This window comes from Uloborus diversus, unplaced genomic scaffold (genome assembly GCF_026930045.1).
Source record: "Uloborus diversus isolate 005 unplaced genomic scaffold, Udiv.v.3.1 scaffold_13, whole genome shotgun sequence".
Taxonomy (NCBI): Eukaryota; Metazoa; Arthropoda; class Arachnida; order Araneae; family Uloboridae; genus Uloborus; species Uloborus diversus.
The window spans coordinates 5,291,656-5,314,561 of record NW_026557987.1 but is presented as its reverse complement, the minus strand read 5'-3'; the positions used below and the strand labels follow the sequence as shown (position 1 = coordinate 5,314,561).

General features: G+C 33.6%; 1 protein-coding gene across 1 annotated transcript in view; it reads left to right on the top strand.

Annotated features, from left to right (window-relative positions):
- Positions 1 to 19,452, top strand: part of LOC129232635 (protein FAM161B-like) — a 28,911-nt gene extending 9,459 nt beyond the window's left edge. Inside the window, 2 exon segments of the mRNA XM_054866767.1 lie at positions 729 to 828; positions 19,151 to 19,452. Coding sequence (XP_054722742.1) covers positions 729 to 828; positions 19,151 to 19,273 — 223 coding nt within the window. The 3' untranslated portion in view covers positions 19,274 to 19,452.
- Positions 19,453 to 22,906: the final 3,454 nt, after the last annotated feature.

Sequence of the window (22,906 nt, the reverse complement as noted above, 5' to 3'; positions counted from 1 at the left end):
ATCAAAGTAAATATCTCCTGAATTTTCATCAAAACAACAAATTCCCCCAAGAAAGGGATTTTTCAGTGATTAGAATTTCAGAAAAATCCCTACAGATTCTATCTCAAAATCCTTTTCATACTTGAGTATGAAAATTGCCATGTGTCCGATCGGATTTGAACCCTTTTAATTTCATCTTCTTTCATTCTAAAACTTTTATTACCCTAAATTGCGGTAAAACATCCCCGATTTTCATCTGTACCTCCTAAATTTTTACCGGCTCCAAGGTTCCTCTCACAAGAAAGAAAAAGCTTATACGTCTTTCAAAACATTTTTTCATGCCCACAAATTTGTAGATTTTGGGTCCTATACCTGCTCAATGTAAGAAATCCCTTCCTAAACTTCAAAGCTGAGAAAAGTTTCTTTGCTTGTTATTTTTCAGTTTTTACATTCGTAAAATAAATCAATCCACCCTGTAAAAGTCATTTTTCAATTAAAACTCTGAAAAGTGATGGGTAAGGTCCCTTTAAGTGAGTGGCCGCTTTTAAAAGGACTAATCACTGGGAACTAACTAAAAATATAACTCTGGTCTGCTAAGGGACTTCTAATTTGAATGCATATGTTGAGGGTGTTTAATTTTTAATGCATTTCTATTGAATGTTAAATTGAAAATTTTTACATTCAATAAAAACTACATTAAAATGGCTCAAACATTTTCACTGCAGTGCTTGACTGTCATTTCTTTTCAGGGCCACACAGACCCACAGGCAACGAGAATACGAGAAAGAACTGGAAGAAATCATGATGCGGGTTTCCAAACAGCTCTTGTTGATTGAGAGACAATCAAAGGTTTGCTCCGATATTTAAAGATGTTCATAACATATACCTTTATTAAAAAATAAAACTATACTTTTCTTTAGCAGTAAGTTAATGCCATTTAGCCAGGCTAAGGAACAACTACATGCTAAGATATCATCATATTCACTTTTTTATTAATTAATTATTATTTATTTGTTTATTTATTTTTGCCATTTGCATTCTTTTCTGCTGACCTCATGTGAACTTGTGTTTCGTGCTTATCATATTTAAAGGACAATTTAAAGGAAATATTTTTATAACATTCTGCATTGCCACTTTTAAGGGTATTCACTCGTCTTTAATTGTTAAAAATTGCATCTCCAAATTTTGAAAGAAAGCTTTTTGTGGTACATAATGCACCAATATTGTCAGCAGATTTATCTAAATATAAAATTATACTTTTTCTACTACAAAAACTACAGAAATTAAATTTTTTACTAGAGAAATTTGGTTTGTATCTGCTAATTTTAGTAAATGTAAATTTATGAGATGCAATACCTGCAATGCTGAATCACCTCAGTTTATTTAAATTCTTATTTAATTGAGAAACTTTTTGAAACAATACCTGTAACAGAAAATGATTGCTATTTTAAGCTTAAATATAGAACTGTTGCTAAGGAAATATCTTCCTCTTTTGGGTAATTTTTCGGCCGAGGGCTTTAAAGTGTAAACTAAAAGAAGTAAATTTTTAAAAATTTGCTCCAAATAATTTTTTAAATCTTTTATTATGTATGTTGAACTATTAACTAGGCTCTAAATGCAATCTGGGGTTTTCTTTTCATCAAAAAAGAGTTAACTCTTCGGCAGCCGAATGTAAGGCCTTGATTGTAGAAATCACTATTTGTTGCATCACTATAAGGGACAAATGTATTTTGGGTTTGGTTAGTCAATTGTTATGCACTTAACTATGGTCAGGCTACCTGTTTGTAGTCGAACCAGGGCTGACTTTCTGCCGGCAGAAACTAGTTTTTGCCGTCCCAGTGGCAGAAACTGGTTATAACCAGTAAAAACCGGCAGAAACTGGCAAAAACTTAAAAGCATCTTTAATAACTCAAGTAATTTCTAAATGATATTCTTTTAAGTAAACTAAAAATTTAATTTCAATCGATCATTTTAAAAAGAAAATCTTATGCTACTGCCCTTGATTTAGATCAGAAAGTGAACTTTACAATTACAGATGTTCGTAATATTTGGATTAGTCTTACGAAGGACGAAAAATCATATGGGTGCTTAGGAAAGAGGAATGACATACAGAATTAAACAGGCATTACTGATTGTAATTTGCTCGCTTATATGCTTCATCTAAATTGTTTGTGATTGAAATTATCATGTGCTTCAAGAAGAAAGTGCCAGAATTTAACTTGCCATTATTAACATAGATTTTGTACCTAATGTCACAGCTTTGCAAAACAAATAGGCCCCATTTCTCGAAACTTATTTTTCCAGTCAAATTTTTACCACAATCCCAGTTACTACATGGTGGACTAGTTAAAAAAAAATACAACAAATGAAAGTTTCACGAGCTTTGCTTGTTCCTTGATGCATTGCCTATAGCTCTTCTGTTGCAAGACTATTCTAATTTGTGCATAGTAAATAGAGAAACTGTTGAGATTTTAGCAACCACCTTTTCTAAGAGGCAACTGCAGGGTACAAAGAATGTAACATTTGATTTTGAATTGTGATGATATTGCAATTAAATTGTGCTTTGGTTAACAATTATTTTTTCCGTGCATTTTCTATGTCAATAATTAATTTTCTGTCATTTTGTGAGTATTTGCCAGTTTCTGCCATGCTGGTTTTAACCGGTTTCTACCAGTGGTTTTAACCGCCTCGGCAGAAACTTTCCAACTCTGAGTCGAACAAAATCTGAAATGACCCCTAGATTTTGCCAAATGTTCGCCTACAATTCCCCTAAAATTTGGAAAAAGTCTGCTGCAACTTTTGCATAACACTTATGACTTTTGTTGGATGTTCTTTCATCTATGATCTTCTTGGTTGAAAAATTTAAAAAAAAACTAAAAAAACACACTTTTGTAGCAAAATGAACTAAAAAGTGAAAAATAATTTTTGGATGATAATAGTTGACCAATCACTTAATTTTAATGTAATACAAAAAGCGTGGGGTGCTGTTTATTTACATTTTTGCATGGACAACAAATGGAAGAAATTCAAGACAACTGATAGGAAGCCCCCCCACGCTTTTTTGTATTACATTAAAATTAAGTGATTGGTCGACTATTATCATTCAAAAATTATTTTTCACTTTTTAGTTCATTTTGCTACGAAAGTGTGTTTTTTTAGTTTTTTAAACTATTATTTTATTTTTCTGATTTTTAGTCTTATGTTGGAGAATTATCAGGCGACGAAATTTTTTAAAAACGAGTGCGATGTAATATCTTAAAGTTAAGACAAGGGCACCCCGATGGGAAGCTACTGTAAGTCATCCATGGATGTTTACGGAAATCATATTTATATTACTTTGAAAATTTGAGATGCATTTGAATAAAAGTTTTGTTCAACAATGGTCTGAGCAGCAATGAATTTCCAATTGAAGGCTCACCTAAATTTTGGCATGAAATTAGTTAAAAACAATTATATTTCATGTTCTAATTACCTTGGAACATTGGAACAAATTTTGTCTGATGCAGAAAATTAAAGGTTTTTGTAGATATTTTTAAATAATTTTTGCGAGCATTTTTTAATGTATTTTTTTTAATTTTTCTTTTTTCACATTGTTGGATTTATGCCAAAATATTGATTAAAATTGGAGGAAACTAACAATTAAAAGGGTTAATTAATTAATTTGATTATAGAATATTGCATTGTCATCGGGTCTGAGGTCGCGTGCCAAATTTCAAAAGAATCCGATCGCAGGAAGTGGGAGAAATTTGAGTTGCAAGATTCCGTTACAAGATACATACATACATACATACAGGTGAAGCTAATAAAAGCTTGTTAAAAAGGGATTCCTTGTAATCTCAAAACAGATCTATGCAATAATTTGCAATTTTTGGGTTTTTTAGAAGTCTTCTTATCAACTTACGTTACTTCATCGTTTCCTGTGTTCCATTTCTGCTATAATTTTGTACATTTTTACCCCAGACACACAAAGTTATAAGTTTGCAGGGTTTGTACGCTCCTTCAAAACTCCTCCAATAATTCTTCATTTATAATTTTTTTTTGAAGGGCCCTTCAAACTCCTTCATTTTGTAAAGTAAGACAAAACAACGTTAGAAGAAGCACAAATTTGTAAATTACAGCTTACAAAATTTATTTGTAAATTACATTTTGCTGTAATTTACAAATTTGTGCTTCTTCTAACGTTGTTTTGTCTTACTTTACAGTTCAGCACAAAGGTATTTATTTATCCTTCATTTTAGTTTTAACTCCTTCAAAACTCCTTCTTTTTTAATTCAATACTACATAATCTTCCTCTATAACAGAAACTTAAAATACTTCGATTGGCAACTAACTTCGTCACTAAGGCGATTTTAATGTAGTAATTCCGTGCATTTATTTTTTTCGATTTACAATTTGATCATAGTTAAGACATTTCATAAGTGAAGAAAAACATGCTTAACTGGTGCTTGGCTGTTTTTTCAAGTTTTATGATTATTGTTTTTTCCTCCACCACACTCTCAGCAGCAAAAGTCAAGTTGTCTAATTATTATTTAAATATATAAAACTACATAAGTAAATGTACTACATTAAGTGATTGCATTAAAAAAAAACAATTGTTTAGTAAATCGCAGTTATGATATTGTAAAAAGGGTCATCCACAAGTGATGTCATACTTTGAGGAGGAGACGGGCTCATGAAATTGTGACAAGGGGAAGAGAGAGGGTGACAAAAAGTGACATCACACAGTCATTGTAACAATATGTTTGTAAAAAATATGACGTGACAAGAGGAGGAGTTTGGGGTGAAGTGTGACACTTTGTGATAAAGGGTGCAGATGGTCAAATATATTGAAAAAAAGTGTGACATCATTTAATGACACTCCATTAGTACTCCTTCAAAATCTCATTTTACTCCTTCAAAACTCCTTCATTTTATTTCTGAAACTGAGTACGAACTCTGGTTTGACATGTCTGTGGCACTCTAGCGCCTTTCGAAATAAAGTTTCTCCAAAGCTAAAACTTTTTATTAGAGACGTACCGAGTACTCGGTAACTACTCGGGGGGGCAGAAACACGTGTCTGCATTGTTCCTGCACATTTGTTTTATCTGCTTTTAAAAATTATTTATATTTGGCAGACTAGAACTATAATTGATTGGTATACAGTGAAAACCCTCCTAAGGTACACCCCTCAAAGGCAGACACTCCTCTTATGCAGACAATTTTTAATTCCCCAGTTCCAATGCAAATAACATTCTTAAACCTCTGTTCTACGGACACCTCTCTATTGCGGACAAAAAAAATTGTCCTGTTAGTGTCCGCATTGGAGGGATTTTACTGTAATTTGTTTTAATTAAAACTTGATTAATCATACCTTTTATTTATTTTTAATTTTAAAAATAATTTTTTTGTAAAATTTTAGACACAATCAAAATTGTTTATATAATGCATGATTAAATTTCAGCAGGAATTTAGTTTTAAAAACCATTATATGGACAAGGAGGTCTATACTACTATTCCATTCTTAAAACATAATTGGTACTTGGTAACTCGGCCGAGTAGTGAAAGGCCGAGTACTCGGTACTCGGCTACTCGGCCAAAGTGCTACTCGGTACGTCTCTACTTTTTATTCAAAACTTAATTCCGATTTTTTTCAAGCTGAAATAAAAATTTTACCCTCATCCCTCCTTTTATTTCAATGATATTGCCTTTCATTTGATAATAATAGTACCCGCACGGCTTTGCCCGTTGTAGAAAATGAAAAGGTCGTTTGGTTCGCCTGTAAATTTACAAATAATGGATGATGAATTTTGCGCCAATTGGCTACGTTCATTTGCTCACCGGTGTTACGGTTCCAAATTATGGTAATTTTGTAATTTATTATTCCACGCTATAATTTGCTGGGTAAAATGTTCTTAAAATTGGAATAGAAAAAGAACAAAATCGAATTTTCGAAAAATCGCTACAAACTAATTTTGTGAAAATTGGCCGAATGGTATGGGGCTGTGCGCATCACAGACATCCAGACAGAGAGACTTTGAGCTTTATTATTAGTAAAGATATGACCACTTTACCCCACCTAACCCTATTGATTTGAAATCTAAATTTAATGCTCTTTATTACCACAAAAACTGCACAAAGTTAGCTTACATAACTGGTGTATGGTGGCGTAAAAACAATTCTAGCAATAGTATATCATCATTAAAATTGTATAATTAAAAATAATTTTTTTAAATTTAAGTATGCATTTACACAACAAAAAACTAACGAGATCGTAATTCTGTAGGTGCCTTGTAATATTAGAGACTAAATCACTTTAAACTACTATTTGTGTAAAACCTTGATTTTTCTCCAATGCTGGTTTTTTGAATTGTGTAACTTTTGTTGTCAGGGTGGGGTAAGACCCTTATATATCATCGCCTCAGAGTAACTGTAGATATATCTTAGTGTTACTTCTGGGATTAGATATCTTGGTGTTTTTAATAAGTTACTGCCCTATAGCCAGGGCTAATGCAGAAATACACCTCCAACTTGGTCACTACAGTCGAGGACTGCAGTTTCGTACTTATTAGCACTCATCAGCTCGGCATAGGAAGCGACTGAGCTGGAGGTTGAAAACCTCTTAAAGAAGCCAAGAGTGCCAAACTAAAAATACCTGCCTTGCCTTCAATCTTCGAGTTGAACCGAACCATTGCTTCGGTCACTCGTCTGGACAGTGCTAATTCTGTATTATCTACCAGTTTGTTTGGCACTCTTGGCTTCCTTAAGAGGTTCCCCACCTCCAGCTCAGTCACTTCCTATGCCGGGCTGATGAGTGCTAATTAGCACAAAAATTCAGTCCTTGACAGTAATGACTAAGTTGGCGGTGTATTTCATATATCTTAGTGTTGCTCTGAGGTGACGATATAGGAGCCGACACATCAGCTTAACATCAGCTATTTTGGATTGTAGCTTGTATTTGTGTGCTTGTCTTTTCTGGCAAGTTATCACGTTTTGGCGATTTTTCACTGCAAACAATTATTACCTAGCGACGCAGGAATCGTTTACTAAATTTAAAAAAAATTGGCAAAACACGAAACTTTGTTCTGGTAACCCCAGCCTCGCAACAATGAAAAACCGGATCCAAATTGGCTAAACTTGAGCTGATGCGCTGCCCTATATATATATATATATATATATATATATATATATATATATATATATATATATATATATATATATATATATATAGCCTCTAGGGTGCAGTATATTAAATACGCTAGTAATACTTTAAAATACAGGGTCCATTATGAAAGTAATGAGCATTTACTGGCAAAATATATTTATTGATCGTAATTTGTACAAATGTTCAATATTCTTCAAAATACATTCCTCCTGCATCAATACACTTGCTAAGACGTGTTTGCTACGCCTGAAAGGCACCCTGAAACTCTTCCGAGGGAATGCCTCTCAGGAACGTTGTAACATGGTGATGGATGTTTCCCAAGGTTCCCCAATGTTTTCCTTTCTTCTCTCTCTCTCTCTCTCGAGTCGCGGAAACAAAAAGAAGTCACATGAAGCTAAGTAGGGACTGTAACAGGGTGGCGACAGATCAGGGAAATCAGGGAGATCAGGGAAAAGTCAGGGAACTTTCTTAATCAGGGAAATATCAGGGAATTTTGAAAAAATTACAAAAAATCAAGGAAAATTGATTTTATGAAGAAAAAAAAATTTTTTTTTTGCTTTACAAAATTAAGTACTCTAATTCCCTACGCACTTTCCGCCAATTATCTGTTCAAAAATAAATTTAAGATTGCTTCTGTGTCTGTTAGGTTGTTTATTTTACCTACTTGAAATTTCCTTTTACGCTTTCAATGCTACATAAAATAAACAACCATACAGGCAAAGAGGAAGCCTTCATTAATGCCTTAGCTCCTTTGCCTTCATTCCATTGTCTCGAAGTAATTAGCCTACTGTAATCACGATTTCAAGAAGAAATCTTTGGTTTTTGAATTAATACTTCGCGTTTTTAATTTAATAGCTAAAATTGAACTTTCAATAAAAAAAAGAGCAATTTTAATAGTTTAATTCTTATTCTAAGTGGTTTCTGGAAGTAAAGTTTTTTTTTTTTTTTTTAATTTTCTCTAATCTTTCCGTGTAGAAAAATTTAATATACTGTTTTGTAGGGGTTTTTTTCCTCAAAAAATTGACTTGATATGTTTTTCTTAACCATTTTATTAAAAAGGTAGCATCTTTTTAAAATATGTTTTTAGTTCAACAACTTTACACAACTTAAAACGTTTAAAATACTGCATTTTATACAAACATACAATGGATTTTAAGTAGAGCAAAGAAAGAAAACCATTACTATTGGTAACGTAAATCAGGGAAATTTGGTGAACTTAATTAGGGAAATCAGGGAAAAGTCGGGGAACTTTTTTTCACAGTTCTTGTCGCCACCCTGTGTAAGGTGGTGAGGGATCACCGGGGGTGGGGGGCATCCATAACGGGGTTCGTCGGTGACCTCCTCCTGGCTCTCTTTGAATGCCTTGTGCCACTTCCCAGACTGTGATCTTGAAATGCAATCGTCCTTGAAGGCTTCTTGCAGCATCTGGAATGTTGCATTTTTTCCAAACCTCACGCAAAACTTTATGGCGTATCATTGTTCAAGCGGACGCTCCATTGCGGTATGTTACAAAAGTTGAAAACATACTTCAAGCGGAGGCACTTATCTCCGCTCACACTGCTCGAAAGCAACTGACGACCGGATGCATTGAAAGGGCATATCCCGCACCCAGGGGTCGAAGTAGTCCTATATATCCTATATTTCCTATATTTTCAAAAAAAGCATCAAAACCGTCCTATATTTCCTATATTTTTTGAAAATGTCCTATATTTCCTATATTCCTGTTTTTTACCCTATCTATCTTTTAAAAAGAACAGTAAATCAACTTTGTGACATCGGATTTTTCGCTGAAATATAGCTGAAAGTACGTCCCCAAACGAATTTCAAATTAAAAAACAAAACTGACTAATTCCTGCAACAGGCATCTTCGCTCATTGGCTACAGCAATGTGACGTCATTATAGTGGGGTGGAGTTTCGAGAACTAAATCTGAAGTTGGTTTTAAAATTTTGCGTTTGGGCAACAGCCATTTGTTTTGTTTTCCATCATGGTTTCCGTTCGTATATTTTTGTGTTCAGTGCATTTTGGGATCGTAGATTGTTAGTTCTTTATGATGTTAAAACATAGTTTGTTGTAATAAATGGAATTATAATGGCGAAATCGCATCGCTTAACAAAATTTGGTATGGAGTGGTTGGACCAGGAGGACATTAATAGTACAAATTGTGGTGCATGGTGCACTAAAGGAAAAGATTATTTTTTCTGCATTTTGCCATTTTTGCAACTGTTCAGTGCTCATAAGCAATAGTGGATTTTCGCAATTGAGGCAGCATGCTGAAACATTCAAGCATAAAGAAAACTCTGAAAAACGTCATAAGGATCCTTCTTAAGCTCTGTTTGTTCTTAATACAAGTGGTAAAGGGTTCAGTTTAGATATAAAATCAAAGAACAGTGGAATTAGTTCTTGGGTCATGAGTGAGGAAAAAATAATAAAATTATCTTTGTTCAAATTTTGTTTAGTTATTTAGTCTATAAAGTACACTGTTTTTTCAAAAAATATTCTTTCAACTACAGGAAAGTCATTTCAGATGCAAGTTGTAATTTTGTTTGAAGCAAAATTATTCGTATAATGTGTCCTATATTTGTCCTATATTTTTTGTGGAAAATGTCCTATATGTGACAAGTCGATCACTTCTACCCCTGCGCACCACATTTCCCAGCCGTTTTTACCGTGCTGCCATCTATCGTCGCGTCGCAATAACATTATGCCCATTACTTTCATAATGGACCCTGTATATGCTTTTTGTCTTAAAATTTGATTGAATTTCATTAATTTCAATGCATTGCATAAATAAAAGTATTTCTAGGAAAATAGCTGCTTGCAATGTTTTGTGTATTTTTTTAAAGTTGGAACTGAATTCTTTCCATTTAAATTGCTGTTCATTTATTTCTCTACTTGTCCTCAGGTCACGAAAGAAGATGTGGAGCAAAGTGGTGGGGCAAGAGAAGGATCGAGCGGAGAACCCGATGGCGAATCGGATTCAACTGGGGAAGAGGAGGAAGATGCAGAATTGGAGACTGCTGAAAACTCGGAGTCGTGAGCGATCAATATCCAATGTCACAATGTTTTTGCCGACTTCATTGTGAATGTTTTCCATATGAGGGGTTGTAAGTTTGTGAAAGATTAGGTTCTGTCGACTCTCCTCGATGAAACTGGTTATGGTTTGAACTAGGATTGGTATGTTCTTGCCAAAGGTAGATAAAAAGGTAAAACAGTCCTGGCAAAAATAGATGTGTTTTAGCATGGCCCCACTGGATGGCGCTGACACTTAAGGTGTTACAGTACCTCAAAAATGATGAAACGATCAAAAAAAAAAAAATTATTGCTTATTTCGAAACTAAAAACTATTCTGAACACAGGGAAAAAGTTTCATTGCTTTACTTCAAATATTTAAAAAGTTATGAGTGGTTTTAGGCCATGCTCCCTATGTGTTCTTATGCAAAAGAAAAACTTTAAATTGCTTTTTCTCGATGATGGTTTTTTTGTGTTTTCAAGTCATTAGAATCCCTAAGGATTTTTTTCTATTAAAGATACAGCTTTAAAGTAATCCTTTTTGCAATTGGGATAACACATTTGAAAAAACTGTGCATTGAATTAGCATTTTATAAATTACTAAAATGTTTAGAGCATGTTAAACCTTAAAAAACCAATTTTTTTTTTAAAAACTTTGATTTTTTACATAATTAATCACAGAAAATTTTCTAATAAACACATTAGCAAAGGAATGCACAGATTTCTAGAGATGATTATAGTGATCGTTTAGCAAAAAAAAATTTTTAATTAGTGCAAAAATAAAGTCTTGGGGATTTCAAAAAATTGAAATTTTCTTCAATTTTTGAATTTAAAAAAAAAAGTAGGCAATATTTTTAAATTTTGAAAATAAATTATTGATTAAGAAATAAGTATGCATGTTATGGTTTCAAAAAAATATAAAATTTACTTAAATTTTAAAAAAAATGTTTGAAAGGTACTCTGACCCCTTAACCGGCCTTGACAATTTCCGACTTTTCTGTATTAAACCGATGCAACTACGATCCACTCATGTACCCACCAATCAATACCCATGTTTCAAAGTTTACTTGTTTTTTACTACACGTTCCCCATTTTGACCGCAAGAGACACTGATGCACACTCCTGCATCCACCAATCAATGGCGACGTAATGAAAACAAGGGCTCCCTGTAGAGCCCTCTTTGTTACCATGAGTTTCAGCGATCATCACGGCCTATAAGAATTACATGGGGGATTTTAGTTAGGATGATCAGGTGTGCCTTGTTTAATTTTTAATCATTTTAACTTGCCTTTTTTTATTTTTTTTATGCTGTTAAACTTAAAATATTTAAAACATCACTGAAAAAGTAATCTAAATGTTTTTTACTGTTCTAGTAAAATGCTTTTTGATTAATACTGTGAATACGAAAGACAGGAGTGTTAAATAACAGCCAAGTAACTGACTGACTTTGGTTTCAGCTGTTAAACAGCAGTCATAACTGTTAGATGATGCATTCTTACCAGGTGGCCCAGCGGGTAATGTTTGAAACAAATGAAAACATAAAAGCAAAAAAGAGACATGAGAAGAATTTAATGAAGTATATTGAAAGGACATATAGTAGATGACCGTTATAACGCACACCTTGGGACCAGAGCTTTTGCGTTATATAGATCATTTCACAAATTTTGAAACTAATATTCAGAACATATCTATATATTAGCACTTCAGAATGAGTTTTATCTGCAATGAATATTAAAGCACCAATATTACAATTAGTTGTTCACAAATAAATATGTTTCACAATCAAAAGAAAGTGCATCATCCTGCACTTCTGTTTGTTCATGGTTTGCATAACAGCTGCATTTTCAAGAGCCATCTGATATTTTCTATTTACTGTAAGTACTAATTTCCCTTAAAAGCTTTGAATTAAGATGGAAAGATGAGAAACTATTTCAAAATTTGATTTTCCTTACAATTTTAGTGCTTGCAAAGCAAAACAGAGGTATTTTTTAAACTTCAAAACCTATTGTTTACTTCTGAAAAATTGTGCGTTTTATAGAGAATTGCGTTATATAGGTTGGCGTTATAACAGTCTTCTACTGTATTGGGCTATTAATGATATAGAGGTTCAAAGTGACCGCCATCTTTAACAAGGACAGCAGTTAGGCGGTTCTGGAATCTAACCATTACTCGTGAGTAGGCTTCACTGTCAATCGTCTTGACTGCACTTGTAATGACGGTTTTCAGTTCTGGAAGGTACGTAGGTCTTGTTTGCTACACTTTGCTCTTCAAATAACCCCATAGGTAATAATCTCAGGGGTGCAGATCTAGTGAGTATGGGGGGCCATTCGATACCACCTTGGAAGTTCGGTGGGTAATCGAACCCAATGAATCGATTGCTAAAATGCTCATTGAGCATCTCGGAAACATCCGCGGTACGATGTGGTCTTGCTCCATCCTGCATAAACCAATGACCTTGGATCAAGTCATTACCATGAAGAAAAGGGATGAACTCCTCATCCAGTAACTTTCTGTATTTCACTGCGCTTGGAGTTCCATCGATGAAAACAGGGCCAATTGTTATTGTGGAACTTCTCCTGCCATGCTCGTTGAACTGCCCTCACATTCTCATCACATCTGGCCATTTGTAGCACAATAAATATGCGAACTTCCGTCAAATATTTGTTCATTTTTACTAACGAGAATCACACCCAAAGCGCACCGCACACTGAAGGAACATCACATTTACAATTGCCCACTCAACGGAGCATGCGCACCAAGTTTGTCTTCACTCACGTGCACCTAGCGCCATCTATTGGACTTTGTTTCAAACATTACCCGCTGGGCCACCCGGTATCTTTTAATTAATTTTTAACACAGAAGTAATGCCAGCTTGCCTATGCTATCAGAAGAATTGTAATTTAGTGAGAATTGTGATTAAAATGTATTACAAATATGAAAAATTTTATCACTCATATTGAACTATAACTTTATTAATGAAAATTGCACGTGATATAGTTTTGATCTCATTCAAATTCAATTGAATTCTTTATATCGAAACTTTTTTTTTTTTTTCTTTTAACATTACATTACAAGAAGCAAGTTGTAAAACGTTATCTATTTCCAGCCTGTTTCACAGAATGTTGTTTTAAATTATTTTAATCATCATATTAATGTTATTGAAAAAATCTAAGTCTCGATTATCGGTTTTAATTTAAGTCTCTATTGGATTGTGAACAAAATTATTTTTTCTTATGTACATTTTTGAAATCCAGACAAATGTTTAATTTGCCAGGCAAAATGACCGACCCTAGTTTAAACCAGCAACTCTACATCAGAAAATGCATCTGGCACACCAAAAAATGCTTTCTTGTTGTGTATTTATTCTTTGTAATCATGTTAATACTAATTTAAGTGGAGAACACACGATGTATTTTAATGCATTTTCAAAATGAGATTAAACATCAAACATTTTTAAACCATGTCAAGATTTTAGTATTTGAGTAGACCTGACAAAAAAAAGCTTTTTACAACCTGTTTTCAAGTGCTCCAGATTAAATCCAGATTTTTTTGCGTTTTGCCATCCAAAAGTTTTGGGGCATTGGCTGGCGTTAGTGAGTATAAACTCACTATTCATATTTAGTATTTTTACAGTAATTGGTACTTTTTTTGTTCTTTATAAACGGTTTGATTGGGAAATGTTAATCAGCTAGTACACATAACTGTAGACCTTTTTTTTTTTTAGGTCTGGAAAAGGAAAGGGAAAAGAAATTGTTAGTCGGACCCCAATTTAACGACTTCATCGGGACCGAAACTTTTATACGTTAAATCGGGGTTATTTGTAATATCGGGGTTTGAAAAATAAACGGCACATACTTATCCCATGCTACTACATCTCATCTAACGTTTGGCAGCTTCTGGATCCTCTGAAGTAGTGAATTCTATCTGTATTTGCTCAATTTCAAAAAGAAGTCCGACCCCCCAGTGACAGACACCGAAAAATATGATGATACCCAGTAACAGATAGGATGAGTAATGGACATAATTTCCCTGTTTCTCTTTATATACTAATAATACTAATAAGATATGTGTAGAACTTATATTCATTTGTAAGCTGAACATATATTTTCTAGATTCAAAAGACTAAAACATGTAATTGGGCAGGCTGATGGACTGGTTTCTAAATTCTATGGGTTAAACATGTTATTGGACTCTGAAGTTTAAAATGAATCCTAGTGTAAAGTGGTTAAATACTTTTTTCAATACTTAATGTTTTGCATCCCATATAAAACCTTCACCGTAATAATGGAGTGTAAAATAGTAATTGAAAATATTGCACATTGTTTTTAATGTTCTTGATACTTGATTTTTTTTTTTAATATTAAATCTTGAACTTCTGACCTTAGGGCTTCATCTAGTCGAGGTTTTAGTGAGCTATAGTGACAATCGAGCGCCATGCTTTTATGTGTCTTATCTGGAGTTGGTTGTGATCTGTAATTAAATGTCTTTCCTTTTGTGTCATTTACATAATTGTGTACTTTAAAAATGTCAAGTTAATTACATAACAGAATTTGAAATCAAACAGAATAAAAACAAACAGAATTTTTTTCACCTTGATTAATCTATTTACAGTATTTTCGGGAATAAGCGCCGCATCGTAATATATTCTCAAAGGGAAAAGTTTTTTAATGTAGGCGCCGCACCTTCCAAAAGCATTGGACCCAGCATTAAGCAATTTAAAAGCGCAATCAGTAGTAAAGAAAGCTGAATTAACTGTAAATAAAAAATATTTTTTTATTTCTCGTTAGTATTTTTAATTAACGATAATGAAATATTTTTGAAAATCCCCATTTTGCACTATTTGCTTTCGCCATCCCTTTTGATGGTTAATTTATCCGATTTCCAACGGCAAACACGTCTCTCGTCAATGCCAAACTCTCTGGCAGAAAAGCGATTTCCAATTGCTTCCGCCTTTATTACCTTAAACTTAAAAGCTGCAGTATAACTTTTCAAATGCTTAGTTCATTATTTATTTCAAAAGCAACTCCGAAAAAATTCCGTAAAAAAAGATCGTAATTCCGTAAAATAAAATCAGCGTTTCTCTCCTCAGGGAAACACGTGCAATTGCTGACTCACCTCCCTCTTTGCTTTACTTGCAGGGTTGGCAAAAACCCGGGTTTTTTTTAAAAAGCCCATGGACCCAGGTTTTTTTTTAATAAAACACTAAAGCTGGGTTTTTTAAAAGAAATTGGGGTTTTTTTTGTCTTTTTTTAGGGAAAATGTGGTACTTGTGAAATATTGTATCGTAAGTATACAGACAAAGCGCAAAAATTATCTTGGGGTAAAAAAAGCTGGAAAACTAGTTAAAACTCGATGTTTTCTGAAGAAAAGTATAGAAGACGATGAAACCCAAGAATAGTGAAGTTTCAGAGTTTTTAGTTTCCATGATTACCAATAGTTAAGGCAAGTTACTTCTCGAGTGATAAAATCTATTGTTCGCTTTATTAAATTATTATTTTTTTTTTTTTTTGCCTTTTACTTTATTGTATTTCATTTTGTTATGCAAAACTACTGTGGAACCTCAAGTAGTTTAAATCCCTTTTTACTGAATTTCAAGAAATTTCTTTGAATTTTATGTTGCCTGTTTTTCTATTTCTGTGTTCAGAGAAAGAAATATTAAACTTTTTCGTAAAATAATAGAAAACAGAATAGGATGTACAGTATTTTTATCTGACCGTTTGTAAAACCTGTTAATTTCTAAAATATATACCATGTTTATTCAAGATATGTGACGTGTTGGTTTCCTCTGTACACTCTACAAATATTGAGAAAATCAGACGTGACAGGACTTAGTCAAGATAATTTGAGTTATTCATTGACCAGTTAAAGAAAAAAGTTAAATATATTCATTTAAAATCTTTGAAGTACTTTTTTAATGCGTTAAGAGTTAAGAAATATCTATTAAAGTTCAAAATTCATTTTTTCCCCATTGTCTGTGGTGAAGAACAAATAAAAAATAAATTTTAAATTATGAAAGTATTTAAATTTATTATTTTTTTAAAAAACTTCTCAGAAATTAAAAAAAACCCAAAAGTGGGCTAAATAATGGGTTTTTTTAAATGGTTTTTTTCAAAAAAAACCCATTGGGTCCAATCAGGCCAACCCTGTTTACTTGTCGCCCAAGGGCGAAGGATTTGGCAAAATGAAAGCAAACGATGTGGTGCCATCTGTTAGCAGCATTTTAAACTTTTTTTTAAAACTTAATTAAAAAAATTAAAATAAAAAAAACACTGTATCCGCCACACTTGTTATATGAGCCGCACCGGCAATTTTTTTATTTTTTCTTGTATGCGCCGCAGCGCTTATTCCCGAAAATACGGTATTTATTTTTTTAGTTTGTTTTTCCGGTTGTTGTGTTGCGTGTTTAACTATGGCTTTTAATTTGTTTTACCGTACCGTCTCAAAGTGTTCTTGAAAGCTGTGTAACTGCCACAGATCTTAGTTTTCGTAAATAGTGTCGCAAATTATGAAAACTTAATCGTATAGAATTCAGGAATTTAACATTGGAAATTATTTTGTGATTGCTATCTTGTGATAATTTTGATATGCTTTTTTAGTGTAATTATCACTCTTTTAATATAAAAGTTTAGATACCTTACTATGTGTTGGTGTACCTAAAGTAAACAATTTTTAAACTCAAATACTTAAACTGCACATTGGCTCTAGCAGGAGGAAAATGAGACATGTGAGGGTGAGAAAATCTCACCATCATTCAAACTGTTGAAATTAGAGTGAGATTTTTGAAAATTGAGAATTTTTTTTTTAATATTTTTATTTAATTTAGCAGACATGACGCTATCACGAGAAGGTCCAGCATCGAAACATTTTTCCAGTGAGATTTCTTTGAAAAGTGTTTGATTCTTCCGGTCTATCAGGAACCCTGGCTCTAGTACAGTAACCCCTCATTATATTATATCACGCTTTTCTAGGGACAAAGAAAAAGAACGATATATCCGAAAGCACGATATAACAGAGATCATTAAAAATAGTTATAAGTAAAGTAGCATTTGTTCTTTTTGACATGATTTTCTAATGGTTTCAATGTAGTACATGAATGTACTATCATACCTATTGAAATTTAAACAAGATTGAAATTTAAGTAAATTTTCACCGTCAGAAAGTTAAAAACATCAAATGGCGAATGAAGACGATCTTTCTGAGCTACCGCGAGATAAGAATGAGCATTCCAATACCCTCTTATTCCCAATAGACAAGGGCGCCCATATAAGAGAGTAAGTGGGGGCTTGAGCCCCCTCTTAGAAATGAGAACTTCCTTGCTTTTAGTGTTTTTATTTTTACAAAAACGTAGGAAAATTTCTTTTCCAGCCATTAATGAATAAGTCATTAAATATGTCAAATTTTAATGTCTCTAATCTGTACTGGAATCAGTTTCCATGGGGAAAATATTCTGCTAAACCAGGAGGAAATTTTTTTGAGCCCCCCCCCCTTAAAATTTTGCATATGGGCCCCCTTGCCCGTAGACTTTCTACTTCGTATGACTTGCTGTAGAAAGGATGTGAAAAGTAAAAGTAAGCACATTGTTTACAGAGAACTCTTTTGCCCATCCCCAGATCTTTCTTTGATGCAAATCTTTGTGCAACCAAGCACAAATCTTTTCTGTACTAAAAGAAGGGCGTATGTTCTCTTCTACATGGGCTATTATGACACTTGCTTGATGTCTCTCACCCATTGTAAAGGTTAAGAGGGTTCATAGGGATGCATTTCGTCGTGTTGCTTCCCGGGCTGCTGAAGGTTAACCCTGGGGGAGACTGTGCAATGAGTTCCACTCATAGACTAATAATAAGAGTAGACCGAGCTTTCTCATTCTTGCTGATGAAGAAAATTGGTTCTTACATGTGACTGGTGGAAGGGTTTGGCGAAGACTTTGGCAGCATGGTTGCTAGATGGAAACATTATCTATAGTTTGGCACTCGACATGTATTTTAAGACAATGTGTTTTCATTAAAAAAAACCTTCCAGGTGCAGAGATTGAACTGTTTTGCTTTTAGTTATGCATTATTCTGACATTAGTAATTAGTTTTTGATCACAGTTTTCGGTAACTTTTATTTCATTCTGAACTGCTACGTCAGCGTGAACGTAATGGCGTAAAGGTTTTGCGTCAAGGCAAAAATGTACTAATCGGTACCTTAAATTGAAATTGCAGGTAAAAATCTTACCGTTTGCCGATCCTTTTTGGGCGCATGCATCCTTAATTGCTTAAAGAGTTATTGAAATTGAATAAAGAAAATGCACAGTACTATCTAAACGAAAAACTCACTATATTAACAAAATTTTTACAACTTAGAATAACAAATTTACAAATCGGTCTCCATAAAAGATCATTCTTCCGTGTTCCATCGAGCCTATTTATTTTATTTCTCTCGGGCGTTGATCGTCTGCTACGATCAACGCCCGCTGTTGCTAGGATATCCACCAGTCACATGGTTTGGTTTATGAGCAGCAAAAGGGTTGCCATAGCTCGGTCTATTCTTATTATTAGTCTATGGTTCCACTGTATCCCGAATTCTCCTCGAGCTGCTGCTGTGGCTGCTTTCAGACTTTTAACAGGACACGATTATCTCGATGCCTATTTGTTCCGCTTTCAACTGAAGGATTCCCCGCCCTGCACTTTATGCAACTCTGGACAAGTCATGGACGCTGCTCATCTGAACGACTGCTCTGCACTAATTTTAATTGTGTTGTCGAGAAATATTGGAGAGCCTGCGGTTTTATGGCCAATGTACCCGGCATTTGTGAAATAAATAAATAAATAGTTTACTGACTATCTCAAACTGAAATATACTATGCGGGTGTGTACATTTGGATGACAGGAATTGCTGCTGCTTTTCCAGCGAATTCAGAAGAGTAGCTTCCTTTTGTTCATTGACAAAATAAAGAAGAAAGGGACCTTCTTTGAGCAATATCATATGTTTTTAGAAATGATCTCAAACTTAAAACAAAGTTTTTTTCTTATTTTAGGCTTTCGAGGGACAGACGGAATATTTCGAGGGACAGACGGAAAGAGCGATATATCCGAATGAGAGGTATAACGAGGGGCTATTGAACGTAAATAACAAAATATATGACTTAGTTTTAAAGTAAAAATTTATTTCTTTGTTGTAGTTAAATAATGTTCTAAAATTTCAAAAATAAGTTACATATTATGACTAATTTTGTTTTTTTTATATATGTCCCTTTTTCTCCCCCAAACCAATATTATGCTAGACTAGAGCTAAGGAAGCTGTGCTAGCCTTGGCTTGAAACCTAATTCCACATATGTTTCTTTTTAAAATAATTTTTTTTTTTAATGTTAGAGTTTTAAAAGTAATTGAATTGAAATAAGCGGAGCCTCAGACTTTTGAGACTTAGACTTTCAGGAGTCTACTGTAAATGTCGGAAAGCGGATATGGTATATTTTTGATCAATGTATTTGTTATATCAAAGTATAGCTCCATTCAGTCCGAAATAGAAATGTGTATATATTTTAATCTATTGTGTAACCAAATAAATCCTATTTTCAAGTTTGAGAATTTTATTTTTCATGTGTACAACACTTATTTGCAATGTAATAAAAAATAACTTTAAAAAAGGGGGAGAGGATATATACATTGCCCGCCACTGATAAAATCACTGGATCATAAAATCTGCTGCTTTATAGTCATATCTAGAAGAACATAATCATGAAAAAAATTCTCTTTCACAGACTAAATGTTGCACTAACCAGACGAGTGACCGAAGCAATGGTTCGGTTCAACTCGAAGATTGAAGGCAAGGCATGGTATATTCAGTAAATTACCGCCCTATAGCCAGGGCAAAGGCAAAGATACGTAAAATACACCACCAGCCGAGCTGGACAGAGTTAGTTTTCTTTACTATTAAAGATGTCTAAGCAAGTATACTCTGTCAATGATATTAAAAGAAAAACTTCTAAAGCAGTAGAATCCGAATTTGAAACGAATGAAGATGTGCACATTTCCTGAAATAGAATCGGCTCTGTTCAAGTGGTTCCAGCAGTATCAAAATCAAATCCTTGCTTTTAATTTTTTTTTTTCTCTCAATATTTTTGATTAAACTGTGCATCTTGTGCTTAAAAACTTTCAAGTTCTGTAATTTTGTCTGTTATATATGTGCATATTAATTAAAATATTAGATAGCTTTTAATACTAAAATGTCAAAAACCGAAACTAGTGGTACTGTCTGACCACGGATTGTATGGAAAGACAAATATCCGTTTTACAGCCGGAAATGGACGAATCTATTATTTTTTACCGATGCCAGCTTTTGCAGAAGCAGAGTCTCATTCAAATGAGAGGAATACATGCATCAAATTTTTACTTTTTCCCCTCATTCAGATAGTTTCGTCATATCTGGACGTTTGAAAGTTCCATACAATCCTTGGTTGGACAGTAAGTCGAACTTCCGATAAGTCGAAGTGTTTTGTCGGCCCCTTTAGATTCGAGTTATCGCGAATTGACTGTAATACAGTAGAAGACCGTTATAACGCACACCTTTGGACCAGAGCTTTTGCGTTATACAGGCTTTTGCGCTATATAGGTCATTTCACAAATTTTGAAACTAATATTATATCTATATATTATATATCTATATAATATATAGATATAAGATCATATATATCTATATATTAGCACTTCAGAATGAGTTTTATCTGCAATGAGTAAAAAAGCACCAATATTACAATTAGTTATTCACAAATAAATATGTTTCACAATCAAAAGAAAGTGCATTATCCTGCACTACAGCTAGCTTCATGGTTTGCATAACAGCTGCATTTTCAAGAGCCATCTGGTATTTTTTGTTTATGATTACTAATTTTCAATTTAAAAGCTTTGAATTAAGATGAAAAGATGAAAAATTTTCAAAATTTAATTTGCTTAACAATTTTTATGCTTGCAAAGCAAAACAGAGGGATTTTTTAAACTTCAAAACCTATTGTTTACTTTTGAAAAGTTGTGTGGTTTATAGAGAATTGCGTTATACAGGTCCGCATTATAACGGTCTTCTACTGTACATGTAAAAAAGCTAAAGGTACTTGGGTCCAAAAGTAAGTGTTATAAGTTTTTTCAATCGTCTACAATGCACACCTCACATCTTCGGAGTTCTCCGAACAGTCTGGAATACTCTTGGTAAATCTCAAATTTCTCGCGTAAGAGCATTTCCGACTCCACATTGCTATATGATTTCGAGTCTTCACGATGCACCCAACCCCTCTTATTAGTTCTGAAACACCCCGTATTTAGTTTTAGAACTTGGCTACAAGCGAAGCATATACAGTGGAGCATCAAAAATCCGCACAAATTGGGAGAAGTGGTTGTGCGGATTTTTGATTTTGCGGATTTCAGGTCACTAAGGAAATAGGTGGGAGTTGTACCTTTAAATTAGAAAAATAAAAACAACAAGGAATAAATATATAATAGTTACAGTTATTTACATTATTTAATATATACAAGTTTACAAATCATTAGCTATTTACATTTTGAAAACATTTCAGAAATTGTAGCTTGTTTCATATTTTTTGATAGTTTAAGCTTAAGTCTTTTTTGGTATGTTGTACAGCATTAGGAGTTCTTGCTCCGACACAATATCTTGTTGTTTTAAAAATTCCAAGTAGTATTCTCCTACCTGCACACTCTCCGAGATTAGAATTTTTTTAGATTCTGCCTCTCCTTCATCCTCATCATTTAAAAAATTAAGTTTTGGGGAAAATCGAAGCGGATTTTGGATGCTGGCGGATTTTTGATGCTCCACTGTATTGGAATACACCGCCAGCTCAGTCATTTCCAGCCGAGGACTGCAGTTTTGTGCTTATTAGCACTCATCAGCCCGGCATAGGAAAGTGACTGAGCTGGAGATGGAAAACCTCTTAAAGAAGCCAAGAGTGTCAAACAAACTGGAAGCTAATATAGAATTAGCACAGACCAGACAAGTGACAGAAGCAATGGTTTGGTTCAACATATATTGTTAAGAATGCATATCATCTCTTCAGAGCAACAGCATGACATTTAAGCCACAAAACAATGGTAAGATATCCTGCTGTTGCTCTGAGGCGATGTTAAGTTTTTAAAACCTCATTTGAAAGATGCTTTTTCTTGTCGACTGGACTATTTCTTGTTGGCGTTCGAGAACTAGAAAATTTACAACTGCACCTCTAGTACTTGCATTACATTATTAAACATAAGCCTGCATTTTTGCAGCTAGTGCAAATTGAGATCATGAAAATACAGTACTAATCCCTCATAACATCTCGCCGCTTTGTATAGCACATTCGGATATATTGTTTTTCCTTTGTTTTCCGAAAAATATTTTTATAAGAATGTTGCCTTACATTTGAATGCTGAAAAAAAAAAAAAAAATCTCAGAAAACCTATATTTTTCCTTTTTTTTTATCAATGTACAAAATTGGAATGTTTTCCACACATCTAAATTCGTTTGCAGTTTAAGCCATAACTCGCAATTCATTCCCACCATAAAATGATCAATACTTAAATTTTTTTTAATTTTTAGAACAATTTGTAAGCTAATTTTCTTTTGTTTTTATTAAGAAAATTGTCTTAATATAATCTTTTTGAGATGCATTTGTCATAAATTTGCAGGTTAGTTGAAACGTTCCTTTTTATGACCTTGATTGTATTTGGGGTTTTTTTTTTTATATACACCAAACGAGGGGTTACAGTACTTCCGGTATTGGCAGGAGTACATTGTGCAAAAAAAAAAAAG